At 39.1% G+C, this 15,335-nt stretch overlaps 1 protein-coding gene across 2 annotated transcripts in view; it reads right to left on the bottom strand.

The window, feature by feature from the left end:
• Positions 1-14,252, bottom strand: part of KCND3 (potassium voltage-gated channel subfamily D member 3) — a 375,874-nt gene extending 361,622 nt beyond the window's left edge. For both annotated transcript variants that reach the window (XM_018559764.1, XM_018559765.1), the window contains exon 1: positions 13,099-14,252. In XM_018559764.1, coding sequence (XP_018415266.1) covers positions 13,099-14,204 — 1,106 coding nt within the window. In that variant the 5' untranslated portion in view covers positions 14,205-14,252. The remainder of the gene's footprint in view (positions 1-13,098) is intronic.
• Between the last annotated feature and the right edge of the window lie 1,083 nt (positions 14,253-15,335).

Raw genomic sequence — 15,335 nt, 5'->3', positions numbered from 1 at the left:
AAAAAAAAAAGCAAAAACACTTTTTATAGCACATGTCTTAAACCAAGTTTAGCATGCACAGTTACTATTCCACATAATATTTGTTTGTAAATAAATGGGAATTATATGTCTTTGACTGAACAAATGGGCATGATTAGCATTCTGTAGCAATCACCCAAGACAGATAGTGATTTAGGGGGCTATTTATAAACCTTTTCACCAAGATTACCACTTTCACCTAATATTCACACATTTTCTAATTGGAAAATGTGTTTCAAATTGGATAATGTGTGAATCCTTGGTGAGAACTGTGTAAAGCTTGTTTTAAAAAAATATATAAATAGACCCCTAAAACTTCATAAAAGTAAATATTTAAGGTGCTAAACATGTTTCTATATAGTTATAGATGAGCAAACTCCCTAAAATCCACTTTACTGGTGATCTACTTTTGGTTTCATGAGCTTTTTTCTTTCTGCTATTTTTTAAATCATTTTTTAAAATATAAACAAAAGAAATATTCCTCTTCTGACTTGCACACTAGGCATGAAGACTAACATTTCCACTGCAGATAGACGGCAGCCTTGGAGGAACCCTGTTAGGTTAATACTAGTCTATACACCTTAGAGTAATGGGTGGATGATTCCAGAAGGGGTTCCTAAAACAAAATATCTCTATGAATAAGCCATTTGGTGAAACATGTTAGAGTTGGAGGAGCCTTTGTTTGTTTACAGCATTTACTGACTTGGGGAATAAACAGTGTCCAGCTTGTGATATCAGTTGTGAGGCAATTGTTTCTGTGAGAACTTGGAGTACCTCTGTTATGTTAATACTAGTCTATACACCCTATAGTAATGGGTGGATGCTTCCAGAACGGGTTCATAAAACATGGGGGCCCTTTCTCAAATCACCAATAGCGCTTACAGCCATTGAAACCTTCCTCAGTTCTTGCACAAGGTCTAAGTGTATCAAAAGACTATTTTTCAAGCACACCAACTTCCAAACACCTACACCACTACCTTAGCCCCCAAAACACCTGGGCTATTCAGTGGTCTAGGTTAGTGATCATAAACATATGTATATATATTACTCTTTTGATAGGGTATGGTGACCATTGAGTGAAACGATATAAAAAACCTTCTGAATTAGTAGCACATGAAATCAACATAAACGTGAAACCCCTGGGAAGTGGTTTACAATGATGGTAATACTAAATCATGCAGTGATAATAGTGCTCTAAAACCAAGCAGAATAAAAAATAAAAATTATAAACACAAAAATTGTGAACACTTCATAAATCAAGTGTTTCGTGGATATGTTATTTCTATTCCAAATCAGATCAAATGAATGTGAGTTGTTAGCTCTTTTAAAAAAAAAAAAAATTCTCCTTTCCCTTGGGACACCTTGTGCACTGCCAGAAATCATAGTGGAGAGAAGGTTAAACAGAGGGAGCTGTGTGTGGTCAGCTTATCCGCTGACACACCAGGGAATTGGAGAGCAAAGGAGAATATTGCGTTTTTGCTGGAGACACCCCGGGATAATTTGGAGAATATACTATAGAACTCCTTTTCTCCACGCAACCGAGGAAAGAAGATACGGAACATTAACTGCTCTTTCGTTCTTTGGATGTAGAATGACTATTTGCATCTAAAGGTCCTATCTAGATCCTACCTTCATTGTTAACATTTTTTTTTCCACTTGGGGTGAAACTAAGGGGTCTATTCACGAAGCAGCCGAAGGATCTAGCCTTAGCTTCGGCTGATCCTTCGGCTAGCTTCAGCCCCAGGGCCCCTTCAGTTCAGTAGAACCAAAGGGCTGCTGTACGGGCTATTCCCTATAGCCCTTACAGCTCCCGAAGTTGGCTGAGCGGCTCAGTCGAGAGCGGCCTCTCTGTGTTCCGTAAAATGACAGATGTCATTTCTGGTAACCAGGAACGCTATCTGTCATTCCTCCCCCGGATGCTCTGGGAGTCTAATAGGCTCCCGGCCACCCGGGAGAGAAACTCTTTCTCACAGGAAGGTTCACTCTGCTCGATCGAGCAGAGTAAACCTTTCCCTGCTTTTTTCTTTTTTTTTTATTCTGACATGGAGCCGTTGGCTGCCGTCAGAATACAAAAATAAATAATAATTTTTCACCATAGGAATGCATTGCTAGATTCCTATTGGCTGTTTCAATTTTCAATAGCCAATAGCAAACTAGCTATTGCACCCACCCACTGCTGCTGTCAATCAGCAGAGGGAACCTGCAGTTCTCCATCAGGTCCCTTCTAGTGATTGACAGCAGCAGAGGACGGGTGCAATAGCTAGTTTGCTATTGGCTATTGCAAATTGAGATAGCCAATAGGAATCTAGCAATGCATTCCTATGGTGAAAATGTTTCTTTTTTGACGACAGCAGAACCGCCCAGCCAATAGAAAACAGTTGGGCGGAGCTAGCTGTCACTGCTAGCTCCACACAATCGTTTTCTATTTTTTTTTCTACTTTTTAACTATTTGTTTGACAGCAGCAGTGCAATAGCTAGTTTGCCATTGGCTATTGCAAATTGAAATAGCCAATATGAATCTAGCAATGCATTCCTATGGCATTTTTTTTTGACGACAGCAGAACCGCCCGGCCAATAGAAAACAGTTAGGCGGAGCTAGCTGTCACTGCTAGCTCCGCACAATCATTTTCTATTTTTTATTCTACTTTTTTTCTGTTCTGCTCGGTCCCACAGAGGGAGCGAGCAGAACAGCCGAGCCAAATGCCCTCCAGCCTGAAGTGAATAGCCGAACAGTGTTTGGCTCACTTCGCTTCAGGTCGGTGGTTCACTCGGCTGCCTACGGCAGCTTAGTGAATAGACCCCTAAGAGCTAACAACTCACATTCACTGAGGGAAGCAGGTTGTTTACCACGACAGTAGAAGTGATTTTTTTCTGAAGATATGGGTAAACAACGCGATTTAACAGCCTTTGAACGTGGGATGATTGTTGGTGCTCAGAGCCATGGAGCGAGTATCAGCAAAACAGCAGAATTCGTTATATGTTCAAGAGCAGCTGTCATTATTGGCCGTCAGCGACCAGTCAATGTTAGGGCAGAACGGAGAGTGGCAAGACTGGTACAAGACAACAGAAGGGCAACAGTGCAGTGTCAGATTCTTCGCATCACCTTTCAACATCTCGCGGAGTCACGAGGCAACCCAACAAAGTCATCTCGCGGAGTCATCTCGTGGCCCAACGAAGTACTGATGGGGTGGTCATAATAATCTGGCCACTCAGTGTATACATATGTTTATGATCACTAACCTAGACCACTGAATAGCCCAGGTGTTTTGGGGGCTAAGGTAGTGGTGTAGGTGTTTGGAAGTTGGTGTGCTTGAAAAATAGTCTTTTGATACACTTAGACCTAGCGCAACACACCCCCACGTATCACAACACTGGTCAATATAACCATATAGTGTTGCGGCTTGTCAAAATTTCACATTTAGTTCTCCTAGCGCAGCAGTTTTTTGTCTTCTTATTTTTCCTCAGTTCTTGTGTTCCGGAACAATGCAGGAATAGGGGTGTGCTAAACCAGAACTACAGTTATGGTGTACTAGAAAAAAAAATCAGCTGGAAAGTAAACAGATGCAGGAACAGTCAACCAACAATCATCATTCTTCAATTATAAACCACAATCCCTCTGTGCCTTATACTGTAGCTCTGTTCAAACTTACTGTTATCAGGTGCTGATGCCATAATAAAATGTATCCCATTCTCCTCTTCCTGTACAAAGAGAACTGCTCACTGCTTGTGACAACACAATCCCTCATGCATATGCACATTGCCACTAGACTGGACTGTCCTGCTCTCTTATCTTATACCGGAGTATTACATTCATAGTATCTTCTACTGTAGCTGCAGGAGGGACAGCTTGTGTCACCTTAACATTTATGGATATTCACACTTGGCATATACTTCGTGCAGAGAATAGGAAGTGTAAGGAGAAAACGCTTATATTTTAATTGAAAGATATTATTATTATTATGTATAGGATTTTTATAGTGCCAACAGTTTGCGTACCACTTTACAAAATGAAAGGTGGTAGTACAGTTACAATATAATATAATACAGGAGGGTTAGGCCCTAATCATGAGAGGTTACAATCTAGTAGGAGTTGCAAGTAATACAAAAGGTAATAATTGTGTGGGATGAGCTAATGGCAGAAGAAAAGGAAAGTTATTATGTCAAGGTGGGATAGGCTTCCCTGAAGAGATGCATTTTCAAGGATCGCCTAAAGGTAGACAGAATAGGAAATAACCGGACAGTAGCAAGGATATTTTGGGAGTAAAGTTCTACATAAGGTGTAATGCTAGAGAGATTGCTAACTGTGGCAAACTGCGACCATTTATTTATCCAATGAGGGTAAAAGATACATACTCATGCCAGTTAAAAAGTGTTAGCAAAACAAGTCTCCCCTTTTTAAAACACAGAAGCATTTCCCATAGCAACTATTGTTTAACTGCAATGTTTATAGCAAATGTGAATGATAGCTATGGACAACATCTTAAATGTCCTGTTTTATAGAAACCCTTAAAAGACAATATTTATTCAGCCAAAATAAAATATAAACTATGATCTGAAGATGTAGAGTGTGAGGTTGGAGAGCACAATTACAACAGAAACACTTTGCAGTACTCTAAAATGCGACAGACATTAAAGTGACAACCTGGGTATATTTGCAGTTAAACATAGAACAGATAGCATCTGTTTGCTCTATCTGGAAAAAAACACCAGTGTCTACTCAGAGTTAAGTAAATAATTTATTGGGAAACCTACAACTCACTGGTCCAGATGGAGTAATAGCATTGAATATTTGTGACCGGCTTGAGGCTATGAACCTCTACCAGTGAAAAAAATCACAAAGGTGAAGAGGGACAGATCATCTTTTATGTCAATGATTTTATAGAATTAAAACGTGCCAAATGATTTGACATAGGGGAAGGAGCTGCAGAAACAACAGCGGCAGTGAAATGTTACTTGTGAATTATTAAATATTTTCTGAATAGTAGATTTGATACTGTAAACAGACATAAAAATTTGCAAGTCATTTCACAGCTTCAAAAAAAGCTTGTTGACTGATGCTGGAACTATTATACCTATACAATATCAAATTTCCATAGTTCTTTCAGGATGTCACACTGAGATTAATGCTCTTACAAATAAACATGTTCCATTTGAGGATAGGATTTGTTGCACAGTGACACAGAGATGGTGAAATGAATTGAAGGTTTTACACTTATATCATGCACTTTTGCCCTCAGTATATTATATGGCTTGTGCTTTTTTGAAGTATATTAATCATTCTTCCTCTTCATTTTATTTTCCATGGCCTCTAAAATTTAAAGCGAGTTTCACAAAGAGTTTTCTTTTACAGTTTGTTTGCAGAGGTAAGAAACAATATTCACCCCCCATAGACTTCAATGGGGTTCACTGCAAAGTTCACAAACTTTGAGCAAGATGCATGAAATTTTTAGCGAATCCGACTCATTCAGATTGCTCATCCCTACTTATTATTTATGTTCTTTCCTGGGGGGCCCTCGGCAGTAGTGGGAACAGCCCAAACTTTGCATGCAGCAGTGTTGCAAATAAAATTCATATGCTATGTTTTAATCTTCTTTAACGCAAGTTTGTAAAGCTTGAATGTCTGTTACCTCTTTGATTTTTAAAGAATCGCTAGTTATTTGTCTAGTTACTTAAATTACTACAAAACATGCTGGGAAACTTGCCACCCACAGAACAGGTCATGCTAATGTTAGGTTTGATTGATGTTGCAGCTGAAATCTGGCATATTTCCCCCAATCCATGCTTATATAAAGAAGCTTTTATGAGTCATGTGATGTCAAAAAAAAGACTCTGGGAATGACTATTTCACTGACATTTATGGATAAAGTAAATGGCATCAGATATGCAGTATTGAATTTGCTATGCTACTAGTTTTAAATCCACAGTAAGATTAATATGTCCTGTCTTAAAAGGGCAAGTAGTCAACTCTGTCTTGCAAATAACAAGGCAAAGGTGAAAAATACTCAAGGAAGTCAGACAGAATAAATAATGTATTTGGGGTCACCAATGGGCAAAACAGAGCTACAAATTAAATCAGTCTGCTTGCAGGATTTGAAAATGATATGAACTCAAATATTCTGATATTATTGTTGTTTTTATAGGAAGCTAAGTACTTGGAGAGTTTCAGAACAGTAAGCGCCGGAAATATCATTTAACAATTAAATATTACATTACAGTAAATGTCCTCAGCAGTTCTGTATAACATGACATCACAATGTGGTTCTGGGTACTTCCAAAAGGTTTAATTCATTTCGAAAAACTCATATACAGCCCTTATTCAACTGACAGATATTGGCTAGCTGGACAACTGATCAGACACTTCACGAAAGAAAACGTCAACAAGTCCTGATTCAGCCTGCTATGCTACGGGAAAAAGAGTGATTCAATGCAAACCACTGGTAATTTGCTCCTCATTGCACTCAAAGACATGGTTATTCATCTAAAAGTCTGTGTTTATACTCCAAAGAGAATTCATGTTTTCTACCATAGTTCATGTACATACTTTAAAACATATCTGAAACCCAAAACAAAAATGTAATATATGGCAGCTTGGCAGTCTTTGGATGTGGTAGCTGCGTTACTTTTATTTTCAGGCTTTTCCTCTCTGGTAATCCTGCGAATAATACCATTTCTGTTCCTAGGTGGCTATGCATTGTATTTATGGAGGAACCATAGTTGTCAAAGAGGTTGGAGTTCAGCCTTTGCTCATCTCTATTACATGGGGTGTTGGGATTTAAACTTTGAACAAGAACAATAAAGGTGCCCATACACTGCTCGATTCTCATACGAGAATCGGGCGAAATCCCACGATCGTACAAGAATCGAGCAGTGTGAATGAAGACGTGCGACCGTTTCTACTGTACGGTCGCACGTCTTTTGTCGAACCAACATGCTCGAAAACCCGCCGAGAATCGTACGATTTTGGGCGGGTTTGTGGCCTGCTCGTCCGATAGCTGCGGAACGGGCCGGTGTGCGCACGCGCACACTGCCCGTTCTGCATTGCGGTCATCGGAAGCCCGCCCCTCTGCGGGCCGGGCTTTCGATGATCGCAAGTACGATCTGCCCGTCCAAGGTGGGCAGATCGTACGAGCTGTCAATAAGCATACGACCATCGCAAGACAAAAGTCTTGCGATGGTCGTAAGGTGTATGGGCACCTTAAGATTGTTTTGCTTCCAGTTCATCTCACAAGAAGTGACAAAAACCCTGCAGTTCTGGCAAGATCAACAGGTATTTTGGAAAAAAATGTCATATCCTGAAAAAAACTAATGTAGGCACCACATCTAAGGACTGGTAAGTATAATATATTAATACATGGTTTAGTAGAAAGCAAACAAAAAAAAGTAAAGAAATAGAATGTTGGAGCTCGAGTAGTTTTGCAGACTGTCAGAGAAATAGATACAAAGAGAATGTAAAGAAAGTTAATTGAAATCATTCTAGGCATAAAAGTATATAGCTAAAAATATTAGGCTTTTCATGTTAAAGTGACACTAAACTCAGGCATGGAATCTTAAAAATGCATTCAAGTACCTTATTAGCAAAAATGTAGCTTATTTTTGTATGACTCATCTGTAGAGCCTTAAATCATCTCTGATTTGGTGCTGACACTGTCCTTCCTTCTGGAGTGTGGCTACTTTTGTTCCTCTTGGTCCCTGTGTGTGTTGTAACATAGCCACCACTCCAAGCTTGCTCCTGTGATGGGCTAAAATCTCATGCTTAGTTTACTAATTTGTACTGAAATTGTAGTCCATCACGGGAGCAAGCTTGAAGCTGTTGCTAGTTTACAACACACACAGGAACCATGGGAAACAAAAGGAGCCACCCTCCAGAAGGAAGGACAATGTCGGCACCAATTCAGAGATGATTTGTGAATCTACAGCTGAGTGATACACAAATAAGGTAAATTTTTGTTAATAGAGTACTTAAATGCATTTTTAAGGTTTAACTTCTGAGTTTAGTGTCATTTTAAGGCAACTAAGAAATTACACTTGAAGCCAATAGCAACTAATCAAAACCTATTGACAGTTTCACTAACTGGCAACAATATAGAAGGCTTTACATTTTTCATTGCAATTACTGCAGTACTGATTTGTAGTGTTACCATTTTCTAAAATAGGATCTTACACTTACTAAAGTCTTCTGACATGCACTTCTTGGCTCTGTCATTATCTCCATCTGCTTGCAGAAAGTGTCACATCCTTTTGAGGATACAGGAAATCTAGGACTTTTAAACTGTGAAAAGGGTGAGACTTTAAGGTGCCCTGAGCACACGTTTAGAAAGGCAGGTCAGAAGAATATAGTAAATGTATTTATCAAAATTGTTAAACAGTAAATCAGTTCAGAGACCTTTATCATCCCTTTTACAACCTGTGGTGCTGGTTCAGCTATTTACAACCTTCTTGAATCTAAATGCCAAATTTAGACAATAATAAAGATTAAAAAAAAACATTTACTAACATTTTAGTTTGTTTAAAATTCTGTATTACATACTGTATATGTTATGTTCCCGGTTGGAGAGAGATTTCACTGTTAAATGGCTATGGACAAAGTGCATAGCAATAAAAAAAAAAAATACAAAAACCAAATCAATTTATAACATTGAAAATTGAAAGCCAACATCCTGTACTGTACCTAAACAAATCTTATCAGTCATCTAAATACTTTTCACCGAAGGTAAGAAAGCATATGAGAAATGAGCACAAATATGTCACATAACAACATTTATTGTTCTGTTTCTTTCCATCTACACGTTTTTGAGGAAAATGTTGGCAATATGCCCAATATCCTATTTACAAAAGTAATAATACAAGTATCCTAATGTAAGCTATAGCTTGAACTACATTGATTAAACTGTAAAATTCCAAAATCTGACTTTGAACCAAATAATCAATTAAAAAAATGTTTGCAGATGAGTAATGACTTTGTCTTTCGACTTTTAACTTTTCAACTAAAGTATTAAAATATACTTATAAAGAGGTATAGAAGCAATCTTCTATCCATGATGTAGCTTTCAGTAGCTGTGAAGAAACAAGCAATGTAAATGTAAAAAAATGCTAATGAGCATTTAACCTACAAAGGTTAGCAGATATATTCTCCGAGTATGTCTAGATAATACTATGTACACATAGCAAGGCTAGTACATGTGATCCTCTATGTGTGGACAGTGGTTAAACTACTAAAAGGGCAACAAGGCACAGGGAAGCCTGTACCTGCCAGGCTGAATTGTGCCCAAGCTGTTACCTTCTGGGCAGAAATAGACAATCCACAAGGCAACCTAGGCAGGAGCTTAGGGCCTGTTGGACATTCAGGAAGGGACAACTTCATGCTTCTCCTGAAAACCAGTGGGATAGCGCAATTAGTCAAAGATGTGCACCTTTCCATCACAGCAAAGGGGAACATGCGCTTGTGGCCAGTTTGTGTCTGATGAGATGGGGCATGCCTGTACAGACAATGCAGATGGGCCAGCTTCTCTGTGCCTACACTTATCAATATCAATCAATGGGATGGGGCGAAGCTGCTACCTTGTCTAGGGCCCCATTCTGTTTCTGCTTCTGTTACTTTAGTAAATATTTAGGGCTTGCATGCATTATTCTTTTGTTCTAGAAGGTGCTGAATTTGTAAGCCTGAATAATGTAACCCCTTATTTATTTTTAGTTCTTAGCAAATAATTTTTCTTGTTATGAAATTACACATTCATGGAAAAAACTTGTGTTTTTAGTTCCAAATCAGTTTTGTAACATAACTGTTCTTAGCATTCAACATAATTCACAATTTACTTAAAGCAGTTATACAGAAAACACGCTGACAGCAGGAAAGATACAACCCAGACATCTAGCTTCTTCAATACAAAAGTGACAACCTGCTAACTTTTATGTTGTTAAAGAAAACACTCCTCCATTTAAGGCAGTGCAGTGCTTAAGATTTACTAGATTCCAGTGGAGATTTAAAAGGCCTTGGTGAAAACATAAATTCCTTTAGGTATAACTTCTGCAGTTTTAACCAGTGATTTGTGCTCTCTTTCATTCCATCCATATGCATGCTGTGAGAAATAAGTAGCATTTAGTCCCATATGTGTGAGCATCTAAGCCTCCCAAAGTAAACTCACTGGACATATTCTTCATGCTGAACAATCTAGTCCTCCAACCAGACCTACAGCAGCTATATTTAAACATGAATAAAATAGGAAGTGTAAATTAACACAATAAAGTAGATGGTTTCCATTTGCAGCAAGCAGAGAGAAAGCCACAGTAGAAGTCATAAACAAGTATACAATAGAAATGTCATGCTCTCAATGAGCTGAGAAGAATAGGGGAATGCTATGATAAAAACCTGACTGTAACAAATGCCAGGTAGGGGTGAGGAGTTCAGTTACAGATGGGCGGGAAGGCTTACCAGATCTTTATCACCATCACAAATTGTAGGCCGATATATGAGATAACCTGCATCCAGAAGTTAAGAAAAGGGGATTGATTTACTAAAGGAAAACAGGCTGTTCACTTTGCAAATAAATATTCATGATTTTTCCTTAGATTAGTGAATGAGGGGAAGCTTTGTGGATTTCCAATCATATGCAAGCAAAAAAAAACTAGGGCTGGTAATGATTAACATTTTCGTGTTCGATTAATCGAATTTTTTAAAATCGATTAATCGATTAATTTCGATTAATTATAATGCACATACAGATCCAACTACATTGGCCTATACACATACAGCACATCAATGAAGTAACAAAATGAACTAGGATCACACTAATCCAGCACGTTATTAATTTCACGTGCCCCACTCAATATGGCCGCCGCTTGAGTGGGGCAACTCAAATTAATAACGTGCTGGATTAGTGTGATCCTAGTTCATTTTATTACTTAATTGCTGTGCTGTATGTGTATAGGCCAATGCCTTGGCTGGCGCTCGTGCAGAAAGTTTCTTGGGCAAACTCACCGGCCCAAGTGGCTCCATTGGCTAACGAAGGGGCAGGAGTCAGGTGACGTCACGGACATCGCCGTTACCGGACTCCTCCCCCCTTCCCTTCATTAGCCGTCATGGACATTGACGTCACCGGACTCCTCCCCCCTTCCCTTGGTTAGCCGTCATGGACATTGACGTCACCGGACTTCTCCCCCTTCCCTTGGTTAGCCGACGGAGCCACTTGGGGAAGGGGGGAGGAGTCCAGTGACATTGATGTCCGTGACGTCACTGGATCGCCGACGGGACTCCCGGGAAGCCGGCGGAGAGGTGAGTGTTTTCATTAGCGATCAAAATAATTTTAATCGTTCAAAAAGTTTAACGATTAATCGAGAAATTAATCTTTAATTTCCACAGCCCTAAAAAAAAAATATTTTATCTTTTCCTTGCAGGTGAATAGATATTCTTTGAAAAGTAAATCTTCACCACAATCGCTAACCTAGTGGAAAATTCCCTTGCACAGTGAAAATTCCCTTGCAAAGTGAACAGCCTATTTACCTCTAGTAAATCAACCCCACGTTGTGCTAGCAAGGCACTACTGTTTCTTCTGCCCTTTCATGACCATGAACAAAAAAAAACCCAAACACCTATGTTAGGATGGTGTCCAGAAGGAAGACCGTTATTTAAAAAAGCTAAAGTACAAACACAATACATGTAAAGTTACTGCTGTTCAACAGGCACTATAAATCATCAGAACATACCTTTAGTGTAGAACAGTCCTGGCATTGAGACACTAGGCATACCTATCCCTGCATACCACAGAACAGTGCTCTGTGCTTCACTGACTTATCACTAACCTCAAGCTTTTTCATATGGGGATGCGTTTATGCAAATACAGACTTTCAGAAAGTCCGTGGGAACTTCAGGGGATGCTGTTCAGCACTCGCTTTGGTTTACATGTATTGTCCGTATTATACACTTGTTGTAATTGATACTGTTGAGAATAAGCAAGAATTTATTATTCGTTTTGTGCTGGGTATGCTTGAATGTCATTAAAATAAATATTCTTGTCTACTGTTTGATGCTAATCAGTAAAGCACAGGTAGGGTACTATTTTAGGCACTAATACAGAGTGTCACTCCATCTTATCAAGGGACTAATTCCTTTGTCTACATCAAAGACTCAGCATCTATACTGAAGTTTTAGGACAGGATAAGAATTATATATTTAGCACAGCTGTCCTCAAAGTAAAACATTATCCTAGTTGAAATTCTTGATGAGCTGAACTGTGTATCCTGTTCCCTAATACGTTGGCTATGTAGCAAATGTCATGTGAAAGCCTCAACATTTACATTTGGAATTCTTTTATACCAACAGCAGGATGTAACTTTGAGTGCCCTCCTTGCATACACTTGTGTCTTTACCCGCTGAAGGCATTTCAAGTGTACATATATATGTTTTATTTCCTTTTATTTTGAGAACACCCCAGTATAAACTAATGCTTGATCCTTGAAAATAGGATCAAATATCCTTGAGCTACTCATGTGTACCAGTGATGCTGCTAGGATGCAATACTGTAGAGAAGGGCAGGACAGAAAATGTAAACAGAAATCAAGGGATTTAAGACCATATCTTGTACATAAAAAGGATTATTCATAGCAACAGACAGCCCCCATCACAGGAACAGACGGTAAAGCTGCATTTTCCTGTTCCATTTTAATGTCTGTGCATATAAGGCTAATGGGATAATCTTTATCACACAGGTTGTTCCTCTGCTTCAAATTAATGACATAGTGTTTAATGTATACACAAACCTCCCTGACTCCCCAGACTTAATATAAAAGTCACCTTCATCTCATCAACAGCTAGCTAATCAAAAAGCAGGTAGATGCAAAGCACATACAAAGAAAAGCATAATTATAATCTGTTGTTTTACTTCAGTCCTATCTCCTCTAATTGATTTTGCGTGTCTGTGTAAGCAGCTTAGCGAAAAGGAAAATGCATTTAAAATCCCAAGGGAGTGTCATTAAATGTCATTGTACAAGAATGGTAATCTACCTGAAGGAAATAAATGAAGGGTTCCAAGGCTGTAGCGATGCACATATTCTGTGTTGAGCGAATATAATAAGTAGAACACTTACCCAAGAGTTGTCATGGTAACAATAGTATACCAAAATGAAGCAGGAATGCTAGTGAACTTGCTGGATGATGAACCTTTTTCAGCATAAAACATCACAGTGGCAAAGATAATGATTGCCATTGTCAGTGAGAAAAGGAGAAATCCCAGTTCAGAGGCACAGCTCTTCAGGGTATACCCAAGAATCCGCAAACCCTGTGAATGGCGTGAGAATTTGAAAATCCTGAAGACCCGGAAAACCCGCAGGGTGACAAAGGCGCCACTCACATCCTCATTGTTGGTCATCACCAAGCCTATGTAGTATGGCATGATGGCTACTACATCAATGATACTCATGACACTTCTCATGAACCTGTAGCGACTTGGGGCTGCAAAAAATCTCAAGAGGTACTCAACTGTGAAAATCATGACACAGGCAGTGTCCAGGCAAAAGAAGGCTACATGAAACCTTTCACCACAAGGAAGCTCCTTATTTCCAGGCACAGTGCCACAAGGAACAGTCTCCACCACATTGGTGATCACAGACACTGCAATAAAGAAGCCAGTCACATAGTAGAAGACTAAGGCTAAAGTGCTGGTGTGGGGGTTTTCAAAGGCTCGCCACATAGTCTGGCGTGCGTTTAGGGAGGGCATGGCTTCTTTGCTTTTCTCAAATTCAATGTCATCCTGTAGCCTCTCAGCATTTTCTCTTTTTCTGTCTTTATATTCTTCATAGCAACAGTCACCTATGATTTCAGGTAATATCCCATAGAAAGACAGTTCTTCATCATAGGCAGAGATGCATTCATATCTAGGGTAGTGGAGCTTGCCAGTCCTGTAAAAATTTAAAATACACCTGAACACTTCAGGATCACGATCAAAAAAGTACTCCTTAGCCTCTTCATTAAAGAAGAAGTCCTTCTCTGTGCTTCCAAGTAGGGTATCTGGGTATCTTTCCAAGGTAGTTCGCCAAGTCTGGAATCGGCGCCCACTAACGTTGAGAATAATTAGCTCATCTTGCTTTTTGTTTTTGTCAGCTGGTGCTAGTGGCATAGGACAATTGGCCACTGGCATCCACCCGATGGCAGCTGCCCTTGCAAAGGGCAGCCATGCTGCGACCCCAGAAGCCATGAGAGTACCAGGTCTGGTGCGCCACCTTTATTACCAGCTTGATTTTAGATCAAACCCATCTGCAAAAGAAAATACATCAAGTTAAAAATTGCTGATAAACAAAATACAAAACATGCAAATCATTTCTGAATTATTTCAACTTAAAATATATTTACACAGACCGTAAAATAGAGGAGCATAGTAATAACTATTCCTTGTTCAACCCTCAGAATCAGTCAGCTTTAGGCTGCATTGACACATAGCATTTTCGGTTCCCGCATGTGCGGGATAAAAATGCTAATATTTTGAAATCCGCACAGGTGCCGCTCGTTTGCGGCTATTAAATAGCCTTGAGTGTGCGGAATCCACCAGATTATCGCGCTTGCACTATTTCGGGGGCCGCACAGTTTCTTACTGTGTGCCCCCTCAATGTTGTGAACAATGCACATTGAAGCGCTTTGAATTCCCTATTTAGAGTGGCTCAGCGCGCATCCGTTCAGCCGAATACACGCGGACAGCCGCTCAGGTGTGAATGGAGCCTTATATGGGTTAACATGAATATTTTAGCAACTGGCCCTGAAGATGTGGATCAATTTTCAATCATCATAGCAAGCCAATATGGCTAATACTAAATACATTGCTAATGATTATAGATAAGCAAAATATAATGCACTATTATAGACTGATAGACTGCACTAATGCACTATTATAGACTGAAAAACTGATAAATATAACGATAGATGTTCATGTAAAAAACTGCAATCTTTACAATGTTCAATGTGTATAGTTTTGAACACAACTACACATTGAACATTGTAAAGATTGCAGTTTTTTTAAACGTTTGTCAGATAGGTTGTTACTCATACTTGGTGATCTTGTAAAGGTAACACAAACACACAGAAAAAAACATAATAACGCACAAAAACAAATACTAGTTTTAACACAAAAGCTCTATATATTCTGGGACATTTTTTTTAAATAATTTGATTTTATTAACCATTTCAAAGAAACAAAGCAGGCATAAGGATAATGCCCAATATACCAATCTGCAATTTCCCAGAACAAAGGCATGGCATCTGTAAGTACAACTTCAAGGATATCAATAAAAGAAAGATGCAAGAAAAATTGCAGCTGGGATAACATCCATCAAGA

Source organism: Nanorana parkeri, unplaced genomic scaffold (genome assembly GCF_000935625.1).
Source record: "Nanorana parkeri isolate BGI_ZX_2015 unplaced genomic scaffold, ASM93562v1 scaffold415, whole genome shotgun sequence".
Taxonomy (NCBI): domain Eukaryota; kingdom Metazoa; phylum Chordata; class Amphibia; order Anura; family Dicroglossidae; genus Nanorana; species Nanorana parkeri.
The sequence above is the reverse complement of the archived record's forward strand: the minus strand, read 5'-3'. Positions and strand labels throughout refer to the sequence as shown.